Raw genomic sequence first — 22737 nt, forward strand, 5'->3', positions numbered from 1 at the left:
TCTACCCAAAAGGAAATACTATTTCTTTCATAATTAATAATGCATTTGTTAATTTTCAGAAAATCTTTACCCAGTATGCCATCGGATGGAATATTAAAGTCTTCATTTACTACATGTAAAGTATGTTTAATAGAAAAGTTTGAAAAATTTTAATTTCCTGTAATTTTACCTAAAGTAGAAACTGAATTAGAAGTGACACCGGTAATGTTAATAATGTCGTTTGTATTTAAGGAAATGTTACTGTCTATACATGATATTTTATTAGAGAAATGTCGGCTTGAGTGTCTACTAGGAAAGAACAAAATGTTTGTGACTCGTTAAGTTGTAATTCTATGAAATCTGAGTAATTTAGGTTTAAACAATAGATGCCTATTGGTGAGGGAAATTCGCTTACTCGGTTAGTTTGTCCTCCCCCAGTGTTCGCTCCTGAGGGGCTTTCGCGTTTAATGCGCGAACGTTTGCGTTTCTACCTCTACCGCTTGACGATCTAGAATTGTTACCTCTATTGTTACTGCTATTTGTATTTGAATTGGCATTTGGACGTGTATTACTATTGTTGTTATTTTGGTATCTACTTCTGTTATCGTATCGATATCTCTGATTATTCTTACCGCTACGGTTGCTGTTGTATGCAAATGAACTATTGTTTCTATAACCAGTATAGCCACGGTTTGGGTAAAAGCCTCGATAACTACCGCGTGAATTTCTGAATGTATTGTTACCACGCTACGAAAAGCTTAAATCTGATGCTCAGTTACTTCGTTGTTTTGTTCTACAATTAATTTCGCTACTACGTCTTTCGGATCAGTGAAGGCCGTTGAGGCTAAAATGGTTTTGACTAAATTTGATTTTGCATTTAAACGACACACGTTAACAGTTTTTCGACTGCCATTTCATGAGCTTTCGCTTGAGTGATCCCTTCAATAATAAAAGACTGCCCAAGTGAGTCAGCTAAATTTTCAACTTTTTTGGCAAAATCTGTATAATTGTTGTTATTAACGTGCAACGCTGCAATTTTTCCTGCTACAACTTTCGAGTTGTCTGGTTTGATCCTACTACGTAGAGCTACTTTGATTTCATTAACTGACATTACTTGCCTTGGTATTGCTTTACGGGCTTTACCCTCTAGTTTTGATTTTAAGAATGCTATAAAAGTATTAGTTAAATTTTCATCAGCGACCTCTTCAAGTAATTCGATTTTGTCTATAAAAATCTCAAGTGCTAGAGGATCACCGCTGTAGTTTTCTCTAATAGAATTTGCACACATGTTAATGAAGGTTTTCTTTTCCTCAGGTGTTGCCATGATTTGATCGTTAAGATCTGAAGCTGAATTAGAAGAAGGTGAGGCAACGTTTGTATCAATTGGATCGTTAAGGTCTGGGTTTACGGTAGAAGAAGGGTTAACTAAGGTTGTACTATTTGAGTCGTTAAGATCTAATTTTAAAGTAGAAGACGTTGAAGTTAATCTTGCACTATTTGAATCGTTATGATTTGAAGCTAGATTAGAAGTTAAATTTTTAATGGAAGAATCTTCGAAACCTGGAAAATCTGTTGACAAAGAAAATCTATTTTCCTGGTTTGTGACTTCTTCGGTCGAAGATGAAGCTAAACTTTCGTAGCTTGAGGCTGAATTATCGGAATCGGATTCTGAGTCTGAATTTTTTGCACTTGCTTACCACTTCTAAGGTTGTACATATGAAATTAATGAAGCACTTGTTTGAATGTTGAATTTATATTTGAAGCTGAAGTGTTTTTGGAAAAAGAAAAAAAATTTGTAAAAAGGGAACTGATTTGCAGGTGAATAGTCGCAACAGAAATATTTAACACTTTATTGGAAGAATTAATTGAAACTGCAGTATACTTGTATGAAAAATCTGAAAAAAAAGTAATTGAATTCAAAATGGCACAAAAGTATATTGGTATGAATTGGTAAAAATCTCAAAAATGTGGTAATCACGGACGCACCGCTTTATTCAAAAAATCTCAATTGGTTTTTCACGGAACCACCGCATATATCAAAAAAGTTAATTGGTTTTTAACGGAACCACCGCATGTATCAAAAAATTAATTTGTTTTTAACGGAGCCACCGCATATATAAAAAATCCAAAATTTACACGTTACAAACTGCTTCTCAAGTTCAACAGTCTTATATGGTGAAAATTAATATTATGTTGGAAATGGGCGTATCTATAAAAAAAATTTCCTTTTACCTGTAGGAAATAAAAATCTGAAAAATGGAAAATCCGAAATTTGAAATTTTAAATAAAAGGTTTGTGAAACGAATTGCAAATTTGAAGAATGGAAGCTTGAAAATATGTGAATTTGTAAAATATATTGGGACATTTTTTTAATTATAATTTATTAAATTTTGATGAGCTCGAGGCAGTTTAAAAAATTGAAACACAGTTTAAATGTTTATATTTCAATTTTATTTGGTCGATATTTTGATCTCATTCTGAGATCATCCTCAGGAAACAATTGAATATGTTTTACCGTTCAATTGTTTCCTGAGGATGATCTCAGAATGAGATCGAAATATCGACCAAATAAAATTGAAATATAAACATTTAAACTGTGTTTCAATTTTTTAAACTGCCTCGAGCTCATCAAAATTTAATAAATTATAATATTTCAAGGCAAATAAAAATATTTTTAAATTAAAAATTTGAAAATATGAAAAATATGAAGAAAATGTAAATTTAAATGTAGACCTGTAAATGTTTGAATTTATAAAATGGTTCGAAAAATTTTTAAAATTGTTGAAAACTGAGGTAGTTAAATGTAGACGGACGCACCGTTTTAGTAAAAAATCCAAAATATTTTATAAGAACGGACGCACCGTTGTAATCAAAGAAATTTATAATATTTAATGCGGACGCACCGCACTTAATAAGAATTGCAAATTTTATCATATATGTAAAGAATGTTGAAGCAAATAATGTTAATCTAACTTAAATTACCCTGTATATAAAATTAGCAAGTAGATGACTCTGAAATTTGTATATGTATGTACATCATATTTTTCGGCCCATGCCGTTACACTCTGTTTTTTCTTAATACAATATAATTTTGCAAATCAGCTAAGCAGCGCGCTGTTAATAATCTTTTAGTATTTTTGCTTTTGCTAAGTCAGCTAAATAAAAGTCTTTTGTAAAACAGTAATAATTACTAAGTAAGAAATAAACAGCCACTTCAAACGGACTAAGCAATCTTCTTTTTCTTTTTCTTGCCGAGAAAATACTGTAACAGGTTATGGGTACCAGTTTACGCAAGTTATAAAAACAAGAAAAGGAAAACCTACAAATAAGAATTCTCCACGTGTTGCATTTTTTTTTCTTTTAATATGGAACTGGCAAAACACATCAAACCTCTGACTGGCGAAGCAGATTGGCCAATCTGGAAAAGGAAGGTGCGAGATTTGCTAGATTACCATGAAGGTGCTCTAGATGCAATTGACGGCAAACTGGTGAAACCACAGCCCTTGGAAGAAGGTGCATCAGAAAGCGAAGTCAAGAAACACAAGCAGGAGAATGATTTGTACCGAAAGGCAAACAGTTATGCAAAATCCATGATTTCGAGTTCAGTAGAAGACGTCGTTTATCAGAAAATAATGGATAAAGAGACAGCGCACGAGGCGTGGGAAGCACTTAAATTAAATTTTGAATAATCGTCAAAAGATCAACTGTTTAAAATATGTACAGAATTTTTTGCATTTGATTGGAGTAATGGCGAAGATGTTTCGACGCACGTTGCTAAGTTAAGAAACCTATGGAACGAACTAAATAATGGTTTGAGATTAAAAAATGAGAACGAACTTCCCGGCCTTATTCTAGTTTGTAAAGTTTTGCAAATTTTGCCTAGTGACTTCGAGAATTTCAGATCCAGTTGGATGCTATTGTCGAAGAATGAAGAAAGAACGTTTGTAGAACTGATTACGCAGTTATGCATGTAGGAAAGAAATTTTAGAAAGGCCACTGGGGCCATCACCGGAGAGACACTTCTTGTGAAAAGCGGAAAAGTTAAGCCAGAAAGAGGATCAGAAAGGTCAAAAGAGAACGACATTTGTAACTATTGCAAAAAGAAGGGACATTGGGTAACCACATGCAAAAATGGATTGCTGATGGACGACCGCCAAAGAACGCCCCTCAGAGCAATGCATTAGTTACCAATGTAGCCATCATGTGAAGTACCATCTGTGAAGAAATTCATCAAGTTGAGACTAGTTCATCGGGATTGTGCTTTGACAATGGAGCCACGAAACATGTAACGAACTGCCCGGACCAATTCGTCGAGTTCCAAAAGTTTCATGATCCCCATGTCATCATCGCCGCTGGAAAAGAAGCTCTCAAAGCTGTTGGAAAAGGAACTATTCAAGTTACATCATTTACTGAAGACAACACAATAAAGATGACCTTAGCCGAAGTCTGGTATGTTCCAAAAATTTCTAAAAATCTCTTTTCAGTTTTAGCAGCTCAAGACAGAAATGAAAATAGCAGATTTCATTCGACTTCAACCAAATGCTGGCTGGAGGTAAATGGGAAAACGGTGCTGTGCGGAAATCGTGAGAGAGGCGGAACTCTGTACAAGGCAGCTATTGAACCATTAATTGCTGAAAACGTAGAGAGAGTCAGTATTGCTGAAGCAGGAAGCTCGACGCTGCAGTTGTATCACGAGAGGTGGGGTCACCAAGATAGGCGACACGTAAGAGATATGCTCAAGAGAGTTGGGCATCACAGTTAAGCTAGAACGAGAAATATGTGAACCCTGTGCTTTTGGCAAAGCACATCTTCTACCATTCGGCACTAGAGTCTAAGAAGGCAGGCGAACTTGTTTCCACTGGTGTTGTAGGCCCATTCTGTGAATCGTTTAGCAAGGCACGATTTCTAGTTGTTTTCAAGGACAGCTACACCAAGTTTCGTTATGGTTTTGCAATTAAACAAAAATCAGATGTGAAAACTGTTTTAAGGCAGTTTATAGCACATGCAAAGACTATTGGGCACAATATTCAGGAACTACTTAGTGATAACGGCGGAGAGTTTGATTGCGAAGAAGTAAAAAGCTTTCTAGCAGAGAACGGAATCGTACATAGACTAACAGCGCCATACACACCACAGCAAAATGACGGTAGTGAGCGAGAAAATCGAACGATTGTCGAGATGGCAAGGACATTTAAGTGTTCAAACTGTGAAGCTAAATTTCCAGATGCAATATGGGCGGAGCTAGTGACGTCAGCTATTTACATTCTTAATAGAACCGGAAAAACATCAGAAGAGGGAGTCAGCCCCTTCGAACTATGGATGAAGAAGAAGCAAAGAATCAAACATTTGCGTATCATTGTGAAAGTGTGGTCAAGCTGCCAATGAAGGACACCGATGAAGACGATCAAGATCAAATACAAGAAGATGAAAGTGACGACGATTTTGGGGCAAAGACCGATGAAAAATATGACAGTGAGCCACTAAACGGCGCTGAAGAACAGTCTGGAAATGAAGAACAGTCTGAAAGTGACTTTGAAGAACAAGCGCAGCAGACACCCAGAATATTGAGGGAGAGATCGACCTTAAAGCAGCCCAAACATCTTGAAGATTATGCAATGATTGTGGAGGAAGTTCACAACCAATTGACAGAAACACCTGATACCTTTGAAAATGCTCTAAAGAGTGAGGATTCAGTAGAGTGGAAGAAAGCCATGGATCGCGAAATTGCCTCGTTAAAAGAAAATAAAATTTGGACTTTAACAGAATTGCCATCAGGTGCAAGAGCAATTCCATGCAAATGGGTCTTCCGAGTTAAGAAAAATCCGGATGTAAGCATCGACAAATATAAAGGAAGGCTGGTCGTTAAGGGCTTCAATCAGCGTCAAGGCATCGATTACAGCGAAACCTTCAGTCCAGTAGCACGAATGAGCACAATTCGTTCAATACTTAGCATAGCAGCAAGTGAGAGGATGCATTTAACACAATTTGATGTATCAACAGCCTTTTTATACGGTGAGCTCGAAGAGACCGTGTTTATGAAACAGCCAGAGGGGTATGAGGACGGAACCAACAAGGTATGTAAGTTGCAGAGAAGCCTATATGGTCTCAAGCAAGCACCTAGATGCTGGAACAAACGTTTCGGAGCTTTTCTTGAAAAGTATGGATTCAAAGTTAGTTGCGCTGATCCATGTTTGTATGTTCGAGAAAGAAGTGGTCAAATACTCATACTTGTGATTTACGTAGATGATGGTCTCCTAGCCGCAACAGATCCACGTGAGATGGATACTTTCATTGGAGAGTTGAAAACAGAGTTTAAAATAGTCTCAAATGAAGCAAACTACTTTTTGGGGCTTGAAATTGAACAAAAAGAAAATTTTATTAAAATAAGTCAAAAATCATATGCAAAGAAAATTTTAGAACGTTTAAATTTTTCAGATTGCAAACCAGTTTCAACTCCAATGATCAAATACAAAGAAACTTCCAGACCAGGGAAAGATGACAAAGCAACAAAATTTCCTTACAGACAAGCTGTTGGAGCACTGATGTACTTGATGCTTGGCACAAGACCTGACCTGGCGTACAGTGTGGGGTTTATTTCAACAGCCTTAGAAAATCCCACTCAGGACGACATCGTACGAGTCGAGAGAGTTCTTCGGTACATAGCAGGCACTCTGAATCTTGGAATAGTCTATCGGCATGAAGATGTAGGACATTTGGAAGTTTATAGTGATGCTGATTTTGGAGGATGCATGAAGACAGGTCGCTCAACCTCCGGAGTCATTGTGAAATATGCAGGAGGAGCAATTTCCTGGATGAGTCAACGTCAAGCTATTGTGGCCACTTCCACAACTGAAGCAGAAATTATCGCAGCAAACGAGGGAGCCAAAGAAGCAATTTGGTTGAGCAGGCTCTTTAAAGGTATGTTGAAGCTTATAGATGTCCCCGTCATCCTAGTTGACAACTCTGCAGCAGTAAGACTGGCTCAAAACCCGGAATTTCATCGTGGAACAAAACACATATCGATTAAGCACTTTTTCATAAGAAAAAAGGTAACAGAAGGCAAATTGGGTATTAAACAAATTTCTACAGACTAACAATTAGCAGATATTATGACTAAACCGTTGCCAAAGACACGATTGAAGATTCTTTCACTGAAGATGGGACTTATATGAAATGAAAGAGGCGTTGTTATTTATATAATATTATACGTTTATTTAACTCTAATTAACAAGGGAAAGTGTTGAAGCAAATAATGTTAATCTAAGTTAAATTACCTTGTATATACAATTAGCAAGTAGATGGCACTAAAATGTGTATATGTATGTACATCATATTTTTCGGCCCATGCCGTTACACTCTGTTTTTTCTTAATACAATATAATTTTGCAAATCAGCTAAGCAGCGCGCTGTTAATAATCTTTTAGTATGTTTGCTTTTGCTAAGTCAGCTAAATAAAAGTCTTTTGTAAAACGGTAATAATTACTAAGTAAGAAATAAACAGCCACTTCAAACGGACTAAGCAATCTTCTTTTTCTTTTTCTTCCCTAGAAAATACTGTAACAAAGAAAACCCGTAAGGAAATTTATTTTAATACATACAATATCATACAGTTATATTTCTGCTTTACTGCTGCGCTGATGTCGCCAATGCTACCGCTGCCGGAGCTGCTACTGTTTGCGTTATGCCCCTGATGTTGTTGCTGAGTGCGTGGAGTGGGTATTTGTGTGCCGTTATGCGCGTTATATTTTTATGGTGTGACAAAATGCACCGTTTTGTCGTCTAATGGTACAGCACCTCCCAACTTTTTCAATATTTCTGTAATGGATGATTCGATTGGAATTTTCCATAATTAAGGAAGAATTCCGTTTAAAAACTTTGTTATTTGCGTTTTAATTAAAATGTCTTCTTTGCCTTTTTTCACGCTTTATATACCCACTGCCACTGCACCACTTTGTTGACCAGGCTACAGCCTCACGGTCGCCATGTGTGGTTCCATTTTGGAACCTCTGCAAAACTGATATGCGCTTTGCACGCGCAACGCACTTACTCCACCCAAGGCACCAAACACAGTAGTTGTAGTTTTTAGTTTTAGTTTCTTTTTTTATTTAATTCAGTTGTCGTATAGTAAAATGTCTTTTAATTATTTTACACTTGTTTTTATTAATTAACTTTAGTTGGTGCAACTCGATTTATTTTATTTTTTAGGTTTTTGCCAATGTTCGTGTTTTCTTTCCTTCTCCAAATTTTATAATGGCCGGTCTTTTCTGCTTTTGCTCTGTTTCCAAGTTGTTCCAACACCTGTTGTCCGTTCACAGTAGACAACGGGTGTTGCAGCAATTTGGAAACAGGGTGACATTTTTATTATTTGTTAAGGCTGCTGTTATAGCCTTGTTGTTTTTCAATCTGGTTATTGCTATTCTAACTTCGTCATAATCGCGCGGGGGACATATATTCCATCATCATCGATTGCGGGATCGGGTTCTTCATCACTGCGTGGTGAATTGCTGCCTCCATTTAGGAGAGCATAGAAGTGTTCCCTCCATAATCTAAGCACTCTCTGGACATCAGTTACAAGGTCGCCGTTTTCGTTCCTACAGGAGTTTGCCCCGATCTTAAAACCTTCCGTTTGTCGCCGTAGTTCTAGGTAAAATTTGGGGCGTTATTCCTGGTGGCTAGCAGCTCAAGCTCCTCGCAATCACGCCTTTCTGCTTCTGCTTTTTTCTTCCTGAAAAGGCGTCTCGCTTCCTTTTTCAACTCAAGATAGCGTTCACACACTCCTCTTGTCGCGCTCGCTTTTAACGTAGCCCTGTAGGCAGCGTCCTTTCTTTCGGTTGCAACGCGGCATTCTTCATCGTACCAGTTGTTTTTTCGTGGCCGCCGGTAACCAGTTTTTTCCTCGGCGGCAGTACGAAGTGCTTTGGAGATATGCTCCCACTGCTCCTGTATTCCTTCAGGATGAGTTGTGCTCTCAGAGAGCAGGTGTGAGAGTCGAGTTGCGAAATCATTGGCAGTCTGTTGTGATTGAAGCTTTTCGACGTCTAGCTTTCCTTGTGTTTTTTGTTCCTTGGTTTTAGCCGCGTTGAGGCGGGTGCGTATTTTGGCTGCAACGAGATAATGGTCCGAGTCGATGTTAGGTCCTCGGATCGTGCGCACATCTAAAACACTGGAGGCATGCCGTTCGTCTATTCCAACGTGATCGATCTGATTGCGAGTATTTCGATCAGGAGACAGCCATGTAGCTTGATGTATCTTTTTATGCATGAACCTCGTGCTGGATATGACCATGTTTCGAGCACCGGCAAAGTCAATCAGCCTCAGTCCGTTAGGAGAAGTTTCATTGTGTAGGCTGAACTTTCCGAATGTAGGGCCAAAAACACCTTCTTTGCCCACCCTGGCGTTAAAGTCGCCAAGCACGACTTTTATATCATGACGGGGGCAGCGCTCGTACGTGCGTTCTAATAGTTCATAAAAAGTGTTTTCACCTCATCGTTGTTGTTGTTGTTGTTGTAGCAATGCTTCGCCCCACCTAACAGCCGCGACCGATCACAAATTGTCATCAATATCCTCTAACGGGAGTCCAAGGAAACTTGCCGTTTCAACAGGGGTGGACCATAAGGAAAGGCGTTGAGAGGCGTTGGTTCCACATTACAATTAAAGAGATGGTTGGTGTCATGTGGGGACACATTGCAAGCGGGGTATACATTTTGTATGTGGGGTTGATTCTGGATAGGTAAGAGTTTAACCTGTTACAGTATCCAGAACGAAGTTGAGCAAGAGTGACACGCGTTTCCCTGGGGAGTATGCGTTCCTCTTCCGCGAGTTTTGGATGCTTTTCTTTAAGTACTGGATTCACCGGCCGATTCCCGGCATAAAGGTCCGACGCCTGTTTATGGAGTTCACCAAGGACCTGCTTGTGTTTTTTCGCTTCATACGGCTGGGTTCTCAGGTGCCGTATTTCCTCAAAATGCTTACGGAGATGACTCCTTAAGCCCCTAGGTGGGGCGGGTTCATCAATCAGATGTCTGTTGGGATGCTCAAGTTTCTGGGTATTCAACAGGAACTGTTTGGGCAGCATCTCATTTCTCTCCCTGATGGGGAGTATTCTCGCCTCATTATGCAGATGGTGTTCTGGGGACATAAGAAGACAGCCCGTGGCAATTCTGAGAGCAGTATTTTGGCAGGCCTGTAGCTTCTTCCAGTAGGTAGTTTTTAGACTTGGCGACCATATGGGTGACGCGTAGCACGTAATCGGCTGGCTAATTGCTTTGTATGTAGTCATGAGCGTTTCTTTATCTTTTCCCCAGGTACTGCCAGCGAGGGATTTGAGGATTTTGTTACGGCTCTGAATTCTCAGAACAATTGCGGCTGCGTGCTCACCAAAATGTAGGTCCTGATCAAACGTCACACCCAAGATTTTGGGGTGTAGGACAGTCGGCATGGATGTTCAAAATGGTCGACATTTGGGACGTCCAGGTTGTAAATAGGGTCACGGATAATTTAGTCGGTGATAATGCCAGGTTTCGCGAGGCGAAAAAACTGGAGAGATCAGGAAGGTAGCCGTTTACTTTATTGCATAGCTCATCGATCTGTGGGCCTGGGCCTGTGGCCATTATTGTGCAGTCATCGGCGTAGGAAACGATTGTGACCCCTTCCGGTGGTGAAGGTAGCTTAGATATGTAGAAATTAAACAAAAGTGGGGATAGGACACCACCCTGTGGCACCTCTTGTTTAATTCTCCTTGGTTTTGATGTTTCGTTTCTAAATTGCATCGATGCCTGCCGACCACCCAGATAATTTGCGGTCAACCTTTTAAGACATGGGGGAAGGGTAGACCCTTCTAGGTCTTGCAGTAACGATCCATGGTTGACCGTATCAAAAGCTTTTGATAGGTCTAGCGCTACGAGTACGTTCGGGGTATTGATTTAAACCGCAATTTATATGGGTGCTAATGGCATTTAGCGCGGTGGTGTCCTGAGAAATGGTTTTGCTGCATTTGCCAGAAAAGAATCTTTTTAGGACGGTCATACTCTGTTCAGTGTGTCTTGTGCAAGGGATTGTTGCATCGGACAGGTTGTTCTGGGCTTGATCCCAAAACCCGACGTCCACGTAACTTTTATAAATCTTTTGTGGCTCCTTGCTGCTCACGCCCAAGGGCGTCCCGTAGTCTACGCCTAAGCATATCCCCACTACCTCCCAGCAGCTTCGCTGCTCAGCAAGCCACAACAAGTACCCGCTGGGGCTCGCGCCCCACGGCGCCAACAACTCAAACAGCTGATACCACTCATAACTACTACCTTCGTAGTAGAGCTGGTAGCAATGCTGAGCATCAGCCCCTGCCCCCGTCTTCTTCTCCCCCCCCTCTTTTCTGGCAGCAATCGTGCAGGTCAGGGAAACAGACTCTTAGTCCCTGCCTCCGTTTGCACCGTCTGCCAGCACAGTATATATAGGTTTGCGACATCCGCTCAATGCAGCTCCTGCCTTGGGTGGTGCCACTTTCCTAGATGTTCTGGTCTCCGCGACGGCAACCCCCCGACGGGTTTCATCGCGCCATGTTGCCAGGTCGCAAACCCAAATCATCCGGGTACCCCAATGCTTGCCCAAGGGCGCCCAGTCCCAAGGCCACAACAGCAATTGCGTCCTGGCCTTCCACAACCTAGGCGTAGTCACCCCTCACTTACCCCTAGAGTGGCGGCGTCACCCCTCATGCACTTCAGAATTCTGCAGTTCAACTGTAATGGACTAACTGGGAAGATTACGGAGATAGTCGATTTCATGAAGCGGCACAACATCCGCATTGCTGCGCTTCAAGAGACTAAACTCACAGCAAGATCTGCATTGCAGACCTGCTCTGGTTATAATGTCCACAGGAAAGACCGCGAGAGCGGAAATGGAGGCGGCCTCGCGTTTATTATACACCACTCTGTGCAATATCATATATTTGATCCTGGCATCGACCGCAGTGACAATGTCTTAGAACGTCAAGGCCTATCTGTCCGGTCAGGCGATGCAAATCTAGAAATCATCAACATCTACATCCCTCCTGTCACCTGTTGCCCCAGTGGATACCGCCCTAATATCGAGGCCTTACTCACTGGCAACAATCGCACTATCTTAGGCGATTTCAATGCCCATCACGACCTATGGCATTCAAACTTGCGGGCGGACAGTAGGGGTGAGATGTTGGCGGATCAAATAGACGAAACGACGTTCTGCACAATAAACGGAGACGCCCCCACACGTATGGTAGGAAGCTGTCATAGCTCGCCAGATATCTCAATCGTGAGCGCAGAACTCGTAAACTGCGTCAACTGGCAGCCGATGGTAACATTGGCATCCGACCACCTGCCCATACTTATTTCGTTCGAGCGTACTGCCGACTTCATCGTCACCGAAAAACGCACTTTCATAAACTTCAAAAAAGGAAAGTGGGAAAGAATATAAATCTGCAACTGACAGCAGCTTTGCTGCCCTCCCTATCCCGACTGATGCCCGCCAAGGGGAGCGTGCCTTCCGTAAGGTCATTGAATCCGCCTCGGCACATTTCATTCCCGCCGGGAGAATTCCCGAAATCCGGCCCCACTTCCCGGCGGAGGCCGCGAGCTTAGCGAGGGAACGCGACCTTATAAGACAGCTTGATCCAGGCGACCCCCAAATAAGGGATATAAACCAACGCATCAGATTGCTTGTGGACGAACACAAGCGGGCGAAATGGGAAGAGCACCTAAGAGGTTGTAACCTCTCTACCGGTGTAGGTAAACTTTGGTCCACCGTAAAGTCCCTATCGAATCCGACTAAGCACAAAGACAAAGTTTCCATCGCCTTTGGCGATAAGGTGCTGTCGGATGCGAAAAAATGCGCGAGCGCTTTCTGCCGACAATATATAATGCATCCTACGGTCGACAAAGATAGACGGAGAGCCAATAGACACGCACATAAACACAAACTCAGCGCGTCACCAATTACCATCACCGCTAGAGAGGTTGAGGACGCCATTGGTCGCGCTAAACCATCCAAAGCAGTGGGCCCAGACGGCATAGCCATGCCGATGCTTAAAAACCTAGGGAAAGAGGGTTTCAAATACTTAGCGCATGTCTTCAACCTGTCTCTTTCCACCTTTGTCATACCCGAGAAATGGAAAATGGCCAAGGTGGTCCCGCTACTAAAGCCTGGGAAACCAGCTAACGTAGGTGAGTCATATCGTCCGATATCTCTCCTATCGCCAGTGGCAAAGACGCTTGAAGCCATTTTGCTCCCTTATTTCCAAGCACATTTGCAGCTAGCCCCTCATCAGCATGGCTTCAGAAAACTCCATAGCACTACCTCCGCGCTAAATGTCATTAGCACCCAGATAAATTGCGGTTTGAATCAATATCCCCACCATAGAACAGTACTCGTAGCGTTAGACCTATCAAAAGCTTTTGATACGGTCAACCATGGCTCGTTACTGCAAGACCTGGAAGGGTCCACCCTTCCCCCATGTCTTAAAAGGTGGACCGCAAATTATCTGGGTGGTCGGCAGGCATCGGTGCAATTCAGAAACGAAACATCAAAACAAAGGAGAATTAAACAAGGGGTGCCACAGGGTGGTGTCCTATCCCCGCTTTTGTTTAATTTCTACATATCTAAGCTACCTTCACCACCGGAAGGAGTCACAATCGTTTCCTACGCCGATGACTGCACAATAATGGCCACAGGCCCAGGCCGAAAGATCGATGAGCTATGCAATAAAATAAACGGCTATCTCCCTGATCTCTCCAGTTTTTTCGCCTCGCGAAACCTGGCATTGTCACCGACTAAATCTTCCGCGACCTTATTTACAACATGGACGCCCCAAATGTCGACCATATTGAACATCCACGTCGATGGCACTACGCTACCGACTGTCCTACACCCCAAAATCTTGGGTGTGACGTTTGATCAGGATCTACATTTTGGTGCGCACGCAACCGCAATTGTTCCAAGAATTCAGAGCCGTAATAAAATCCTCAAATCCCTTGCTGGCAGTACCTGGGGAAAAGATAAAGAAACGCTCTTGACCACATACAAAGCAATTAGCCAGCCGATTACGTGCTACGCGTCACCCATATGGTCGCCAAGCCTAAAAACCACCCACTGGAAGAAACTACAGGCCTGCCAAAATACTGCTCTCAGAATCGCCACGGGCTGTCTTCTTATGTCCCCAGAACACCATCTGCATAATGAGGCGAGAATACTCCCCATCAGGGAGAGAAATGAGATGCTGACTAAACAGTTTCTGTTGAATACTCAGAAACCTGGGCATCCCAACAGACATCTGATTGACGAACCAGCACCGCCTAGGGGCCTAAGGAGTCATCTCCGTAAGCATTTTGAGGAAATACGGCACCTGAGAACCCAGCCGTATGAAGCGGAAAAACACAAGCAGGTCCTTGGTGAACTCCATAGACAGGCGTCGGACCTTTATGTCGGGAATTGCCCGGTGAATCCAGTACTTGAAGAAAAATATCCAGAACTCGCAGAAGAGGAACGCATACTCCCCAGGGAAACGCGTGTCACTCTTGCTCAACTTCGTTCTGGATACTGTAACAGGTTAAACTCTTACCTATCCAGAATCAACCCCGACATACAAAATGTATGCCCTGCTTGCAATGTGTCCCCACATGACACCAACCATCTCTTTAATTGTAATGTGGAACCAACGCCTCTAACACTCCTTTCCTTATGGTCCACCCCTGTTGAAACGGCAAGTTTCCTTGGACTCCCGTTAGAGGATATTGATGACAATTTGTGATCGGTCGCGCCTATTGGGTGGGGCGAGCATTGCTACAACAACAACAACAACAACAACTGCATGGATGGTTTAGCATGACCGATGGCATCCTCAACCTCTTTGGCGGTGATGGTAATTGGTGACGTGCTGAATTTATGTTTATGTGCGTGTCTGTTGGCCCTCCGTCTATCTTTGTCGACCGTAGAATTCATTATATATTGTCGGCGGAAAGCGCTTGCGCATTTTTTCGCATCCGACAGCACTTTATCGCCAAATCGGAAACTTTGTCATTGTGCCTGGACGGATTCGATAGGGACTTTACGGTGGACCAAAGTTTACCTACACCGGCAGAGGTTCCAACCGCTTAGCTGCTCCTCCCATTTCGCCCGCTTGTGTTCATCCACAAGCAATCTGATGCGTTGGTTTATATCCCTTATTTGGAGATCGCCGGGATCGAGCTGTCTTATAAGGTCACGTTCTCTCGCTAAACTTGCGGCCTCCGCCGGGCAGTGGCGCCGAATTTCGGGAATTCTACCGGTGGGAATGAAACGAGCCGAGGCGGATTCAATTACCTTGCGGAAAGCACGCTCCCCTTGGCGGGCATCAGTTGGGATAGGGAGGGCAGCAATGTGGTTGTCTGTAAAAGATTTGTATTCGTCCCACTTTCCTTTTTTAAGTTAATGAAAGTGCGTTTTTATGCGACGATGAAGTCGGCGGAACGCGCGAGCGAAATAAGTATAGGCAGGTGGTCGCATTCCAATGTTACCATCGGCTGCCAGTTGACGCTGTTTACGAGTTCTGCGCTCACGATTGAAATATCCGGCGAACTGTGACAGCTTCCTACCATACGTGTGCGTCTCCGTTTATTGTGCAGAACGTCGTTTCTTCTATTTGATCCGCCAACATCTCACCCCTACTGTCCGCCCGCAGGTTTGAATGCCATAGATCATGATGGGCATTGAAATCACCTAAGATAATGCGATTGTTGCCAGTGAGTAAGGTCCTGATATTAGGGCGGTATCCACTGGGGCAACAGGTGGCAGGAGGGATGTAGATGTTGATGATTTCTAGGTTTGATTCGCCCGACCGGACAGATAATCCTTGACGTTCTAATACACTGTCCCTACGGTCGATACGGGCCTTCCACAAACCAGGCGTAGTCACCCGTCACTTACCCCCAGAGTGGCGGCGTCTCCCCTTATGCACTTCAGAATTCTGCAGTTAAACTGTAATGGACTAACTGGGAAGATTACGGAGATAGTCGATTTCATGAAGCGGCACAACATTCGCATTGCTGCGATTCAAGAGACTAAACTCACAGCAAGATCTGCATTGCAGACCTGCTCTGGGTATAATGTCCACAGGAAAGACCGCGAGAGCGGAAATGGAGGCGGCCTCGCGTTTATCATACACCACTCTGTGCAATATTATATATTTGATCCTGGCATCGACCGCAGGGACAATGTCTTAGAACGCCAAGGCCTATCTGTCCGGTCAGGCGATGCAAACCTAGAAATCATCAACATCTACATCCCTCCTGTCACCTGTTGCCCCAGTGGATACCGCCCTAATATCGAGGCCTTACTCACTGGCAACAATCGCATTATCTTAGGCGATTTCAATGCCCATCACGACCTATGGCATTCAAACCGGATCAAATAGAAGAAACGACGTTCTGCACAATAAACGGAGACGCCCCCACACGTATGGTAGGAAGCTGTCACAGCTCGCCAGATATCTCAATCGTGAGCGCAGAACTCGTAAACTGCGTCAACTGGCAGCCGATGGTAACATTGGCATCCGACCACCTGCCCATACTTATTTCGCTTGAGCGTACCGCCGACTTCATCGTCACTGAAAAACGCACTTTCATAAACTTCAAAAAAGGAAAGTGGGAAGAATATAAATCCTTTACAGACAGCCGCTTTGCTGCCCTCCCTATCCCGACTGATGCCCGCCAAAGGGAGTGTGCCTTCCGTAAGGTCATTAAATCCGCCTCGGCACATTTAATTCCCGCCGGGAGAATTCCCGAAATCCGGCCCCACTTCCCGGCGGAGGCCGCAAACTTAGCGAGAGAACGTGACCTTATAAGACAGCTTGATCCAGGCGACCCCAAAATAAGGGATATAAACCAACGCATCAGATTGCTTGTGGATGAACACAAGCGGGCGAAATGGGAGGAGCACCTAAGAGGTTGTAACCTCTCTACCGGTGTGGGCAAACTTTGGTCCGCCGTAAAGTCCCTATCGAATCCGACTAAGCACAAAGACAAAGTTTCCATCGCCTTTGGCGACAAAGTGCTGTGGGATGCGAAAAAATGCGCGAGCGCTTTCTGCCGACAATATATAATGCATCCTACGGTCGACAAAGATAGACGGAGAGCCAATAGACGCGAACATAAACACAAATTCAGCGCGTCACCAATCACCATCACCGCTAAAGAGGTTGAGGACGCCATTGGTCGTGCAACCATCAAAAGCTTTTGATACGGTCAACCATGGCTCATTACTGCAAGACCTGGAAGGGTCTACCCTTCCCCCGTGTCTTAAAAGGTGGACCGCAAATTATCTGGGTGGTCGGCAGGCATCGGTGCAATTTAGAAACGAGCATTGCTACAACAACAACAACAAAGTTTCCATGGCCTTTGGCGACAAAGTGCTGTCGGATGCGAAAAAATGCGCGAGCGCTTTCTGCCGACAATATATAATGCATTCTACGGTCGACAAAGATAGACGGAGGGCCAACAGACACGCACATAAACACAAATTCAGCCCGTCACCAATCACCATCACCGCTAGAGAGGTTGAGGACGCCATTGGTCGCGCTAAACCATCCAAAGCAGTGGGCCCAGACGGCATAGCCATGCCGATGCTTAAAAGCTTAGGGAAAGAGGGGTTCAAACCTCCCCTTAAACCCTCGTTAAAATGTGACAGTGACGGCCTCTGTGCCTTTGTCCTGAAGTTCTGTAGTTTATCTTTGTGCATACCTCTTCGGCATATATTCAATTTATCCCTGTCTTCCGGCACTTTTATCGATAGGTGGAAAAAAAGTTCCATTTGTCCAATCTTTATTTATTTTATTTATGGCAAATAAAAATGACGTCTCTAATTATAGGCCTATCGCCAAACTAACAGTTTGCTCGAAGCTTTTTGAGAAAATTATAAAAGAGAAGCTAACTTTTGTCATCAAAAGCGTCATTGGGCCGTGCCAACATGGGTTTGTGGCTGGTCGCTCGACTGTTACGAACCTAGTGTCGTTTTCTGATTTCTGCATCTCTGCATTTCAGGACGGTTGCCAGGTAGATACTGTATACACCGATTTCACGAAGGCTTTCGATAAAGTATCTCATAAAATCCTATTATTTAAACTGGAATGCATTGGATTTCACTCTGTTTTCCTATCATGGGTAGCTTAGAACCAGGAGACAGACATAGGATACTTTTTATCCCGTTCTGGATAGGGTCTTGAGATCAAAACGTGGGCCTGGGATATGTTTGTACAATGTGGGCATATCTATTGGTGACTAGGGTCTTGAGATTGAGGCCAAAACGTGGACCCGGATACCCCTAGAAAGTGTTTATACAAGAAGGATAACAAATGAAAGCTGTTGATGAGTGCTTTAGTACAGCGTAATTTTCATATCTATTTGTGACTAGGGTCTCGAGATATAGGCCAAAACGTGGATCAGGGTAACACTAGGATGTGTTTTTACATTATGGCTATCAAATTGAAGCTGTTGATAAGTGCTTTAGTGCAGGGTAGTTTTCATACCTATAGGTGCCTAGGGTCTCGAGATATAGGCCAAAAAGTGGTCAAAGTAATATGTTGACGGCCACCGATGGTAGCGTGCTCCGCCTACCACACCGTATGCCCTGGGTTCGCAGCCCGGGCAAAGCAACATCAAAATTTTAGAAATTAGGTTTTAAAATTCGAAGAAAATTTTTCTAAGCGGGGTCACCCCTCGGCAGTGTTTGGCACGCGCTCCGAGTGTATTTCTGCCATGAAAAGCTCTCAGTGAAAACTCATCTGCCTTTCAGATGCCGTTCGGAGTCGGCATAAAACATGTAGGTCACGTCCGGCCCATTTGTAGGGAAAATCAAGAGGAGCACGACGCAAATTGGAAGATAAGCTCGGCCTTAGATCTCTTCGGAGGTTATCGCGCCTTACATTTATTTATTTATTTTATTTAATATGTTGACTCAGAATGCATGTATTAGGAATGTAGATACTTTTTAGTTTGTAAGTATTAGTGTAACTACGTATGTGTAAAATAAGAAATTTTGTATAAAAAGAAATGCATTTCTTCAATAAAGTCAATAATATTCTAATGCTACTCATCAGCGTTCTGGACGTCCCTGGGTAAGCATTGGGGTACCCGGTGTAATTGGGTTTGCTGCTGGCAACATGGCGCAATTAAACCCGTCGGGGGCTGCCGTCGAAACCAGCGGCAGGTACTTGTTGTGGCTTTCTGAACAGCAGAGGGGGGAGGCGCGCTGAGGCGTAGACTACGGAACGCCCTTGGGCGTGAACAGCAAGGAGGCAACAAAGATTTATAAATGTTATGAGGACGTCGGGTTTTTGGGATCTAGCCCAGAGCAACATGTCCGATGCAACCATCCCTTGCACGTGACACACTGACAAGAGTATGACCGTCCTAAAAAGATACTTTTCCGGCAGATGCAGCAAAACCATTTCTCAGGACCGGCGTCAGGAGACGACCCCTGATTGGATTCGATACCTTCCCGGAGCAAGAGAATATGGAGCAGTCCCGCTGCAAGGAGCTGCTGTGGGGATGACAATTTGAGGGAGGGACGCAACAAATTAAATGGGGTTACACTGAAATGACAGTCCTTGATCGGGAAAAATCCCGAGTCACTCCGGTTGGCGGACTTCGGTCGCGGTTATAAAAAATAACCCTGGGCTACGCCATGCCAAGTCATCTCTCCGGGTGTGTGGTATAACCGTGGCTACTGGCACGGTGATGAACAAATTTTTTTGGCAGATACAAACACAACAACAACCACATGAAAATCGCCAACTTCAGCTGCAAATATCTCCGGACAGAGATAAAATTTTTCTTTTCCGCCTTCGGATTATTGTTCTCGAGATTAATACGCGTCTTTTGAAAACTTTCTCGATATTTTTGGTAGCGTATTAGCAGTCGACCCCTCAACTAGACTTTTACCATTTTTTATAAGTGCGGCCGAAGGCCGCCAATGCTAAAAGGCGTTCTGCGCAAAAATACTGTGGATCCCACCACCCGTTTCGGAGGGACCCGGGGGTCATTTTTCGTTAATATCTTTTGAACGACTTAAATTTTTTCTTTTCCGGTTTCGAATTATTAATACTGATGTCAATACTCGTCGTTTGACACCTCTCTCGATATTTTTGGACGCGTATTAGCAGTGTCATGCTGTCGTATAGAATTACCTAAAAAATAACCCTGGGTGGGTCCAACACCGGTTTGGAGACCAAAACTATATCCGCTCAAAACACTCTTACCCAGTTTTTCTTGTGGGTACAACAAAATCATCAAAACAACCACATACAAATTTTCCATTTTGTTTGCAAATATCTCCGAAACGAAATAAAATTTTGAATTTCCGCTTTCGGATTCGTGGTCCTGGAAGCAAAATGCGTCTTTTGACACCTCTCCCGATATTTTTGGTCGAGTTTTAGTAGTTGTGAGAATTACCTTCTTGGTAGCGTATTAGTAGTCGACCCCTCAACTAGACTTACCATCGTTCAAAAGATATTGTTCTAGACTTTTACCAAAATTTTTATCTCCGTTTTTTTTTCTGTAGTTGCTCCGAGACATATAAATTGTTATTACCTCTAAAGTAGAGCGCTGCAGAACTTCTACAAACATTTTCCAAGCGATGTCTTCAGTCTCGCGATCCATATTAAGCTCTCTGCATAAGTCTTCATATTTAGAACGAAAACTAGCAGCCAGTTCGGAATTTACAGACATTTTAAATGTTTATATGCTGCAACCATTAAGAAACACCATCACTTCCAACCGAGAACAAATAGTATGTCTTCATGATAAAACGTCAATTAAAAACTATAACCACGATAAATATTTATAAATAATAAACTTGGTTAACATATCTAAACAAAACAGATTATTTCATCCATAAGTAATCATTTCGCTTATCGAATTAATATAGCAATATTCACACTATACTATCAATATTCTGAAGAGTCTTTAGTAACAAAAACATGTTTATCTTGAAGACAAACCGTTTGTATACTTGTCTTTGCTCAACCTACACATAGTGTACAATATGAACCTACACAGTAAAATCAAGAAAACGCGGGAGCCATAGAGCCGAAAAAAATATCGATAGACTCTCGATAGTATCAATTTACAACTGCTTTCGATAGATAATACTCTGCTACACTTATAGGCATGCCACATAAAATATTGTTGCAATATGTTTCAAAAAACCTTCATTCGCATTTTAATATTCCCAAAGCTCCTAATAGTCCACAACAGGGGTCGACTGCTTGTACACATCCAAATATATCGAGAGAGGTGCCAAAAAGGGAAAATTTTAGAATAGGGGGCTTTCCTGATTACAAATATGTATAACTTAAAGTGTGCAAACTTATAGGTGAAGTCATTTCTTGTTAAAGTTTGCATCTCATTTCCATTATCTTGAAAACGTCTTTTGGGTCTTCTCTTTCGAACGTCCGGAAGTTTGGAGAGATTTTGAATTGAATAGCAACTGTTTTGCACTCGTTTAAAATTGTTTCCCATTGGTTCCTGATCAACTTCAAATCAGCTAATAAGGCATCTTGATGCCGGACCTCAAATTTTATGGTGGCGTATCTAGCTTGGAGTACGACGTTTCTTTCATTAATTGTAGTCAGTATTTTGAACCAAATAGAGGACAGCATGACACATTCGAACTTGATGTACATAATAATGCCGGTAACCCGTAATGCCGTATGATTGTGCAGTCAAATTTAGCTTAAGTAAGTCCTGGAACATGGTTTGCGAATGGTCTGAATGCACTTCCCAAGGCCGTCGGTTCTATGTACCGGAGCGACTCGGGATTTTTCCCGACCAAGGACTGCCATTTCAGTGTAACCCCATTTAATTTGTTGCGTCCCTTCCACAATTTGTCATCCTCCCAGCAGCTCCTTGCAGCGGTACTGCTCCACATTCTCTTGCTCCGGGAAGGTATCGAACCCAATCCGGGTCCGTCTCCCGTCCCCGGTGCTGAGAAATGGTTTTGCTGCATCTGCCGGAAAAGAATCTTTTTAGGACGGTAATACTCTTGTCAGTGTGTCTCGTGTAAGGGATGGTTGCATCGGACAGGTTGTTCTGGGCTAGACCCTAAAACCAGACGTCCACGTAACTTCTATAAATCTTTTGTGGCTCCTTGCTGTTCACGTCCTAGGACGTTCCGTAGTCTGCGCCTTAGCGCCCCCCCCCCCCCCTACCTTCCAGCAGCCCCGCTGCTCAGCAAACCACAAAAAGTACCCGCTGTTGCTCGCGTCCCACGGCGCCACCAACTCACACGGCTGCTCCCACTCATACCTACAATCTCCGTAGTAGAGTCGGGAGCAATGCCGAACATCAGCCCCTGCCCCCGTCTTCTTCCACCCCCTTTTCCGGCAGCAATTGTGTTGGTCAGGGAAACATACTCTTAGTCCCTACCTCCCTTTGCACCGTTTGCCAGTACAGAATATATACGTTTGCGACATCCGCCCAACGCAGCTCCTGCCATGGACGGTGCCACTTTCCTAGATGTTCTGGTCTCCGCGGCGGCAACCCCCCGACGGGTTTCATTGCGCCATGTTGCCAGGCCGCATACCCAAATACAACGGGTACCCCAATGCCTACCCAAGGACGTCTAGTCCCAGGGCCTCAACAGCAATCGCGTTCTGGCCTTCCACAACCCAGGAGTGATCACCCGTCACTTACTCCCAGAGTGACGACGTCTCTCCCTATGCGCTTCAGAATTCTGCAGTTAAACTGTAATGGATTAACTGGGAAG

At 43.3% G+C, this 22737-nt stretch overlaps 1 protein-coding gene across 4 annotated transcripts in view; it reads right to left on the reverse strand.

Annotated features, from left to right (window-relative positions):
• Rbf (Retinoblastoma-family protein) overlaps window positions 1-21019 on the reverse strand; it is a 597832-nt gene extending 576813 nt beyond the window's left edge. For 2 of the 4 annotated variants that reach the window (XM_067782297.1, XM_067782293.1), the window contains exon 1: window positions 20562-21019. In XM_067782297.1, the coding sequence (XP_067638398.1) occupies window positions 20562-20699 (138 nt within the window). In that variant the 5' untranslated portion in view covers window positions 20700-21019. The remainder of the gene's footprint in view (window positions 1-20561) is intronic. The other 2 variants (XM_067782295.1, XM_067782294.1) reach the window with 2 other exon arrangements.
• Between the last annotated feature and the right edge of the window lie 1718 nt (window positions 21020-22737).

This window comes from Eurosta solidaginis, chromosome 4 (assembly GCF_040869045.1).
Source record: "Eurosta solidaginis isolate ZX-2024a chromosome 4, ASM4086904v1, whole genome shotgun sequence".
NCBI lineage: Eukaryota > Metazoa > Arthropoda > Insecta > Diptera > Tephritidae > Eurosta > Eurosta solidaginis.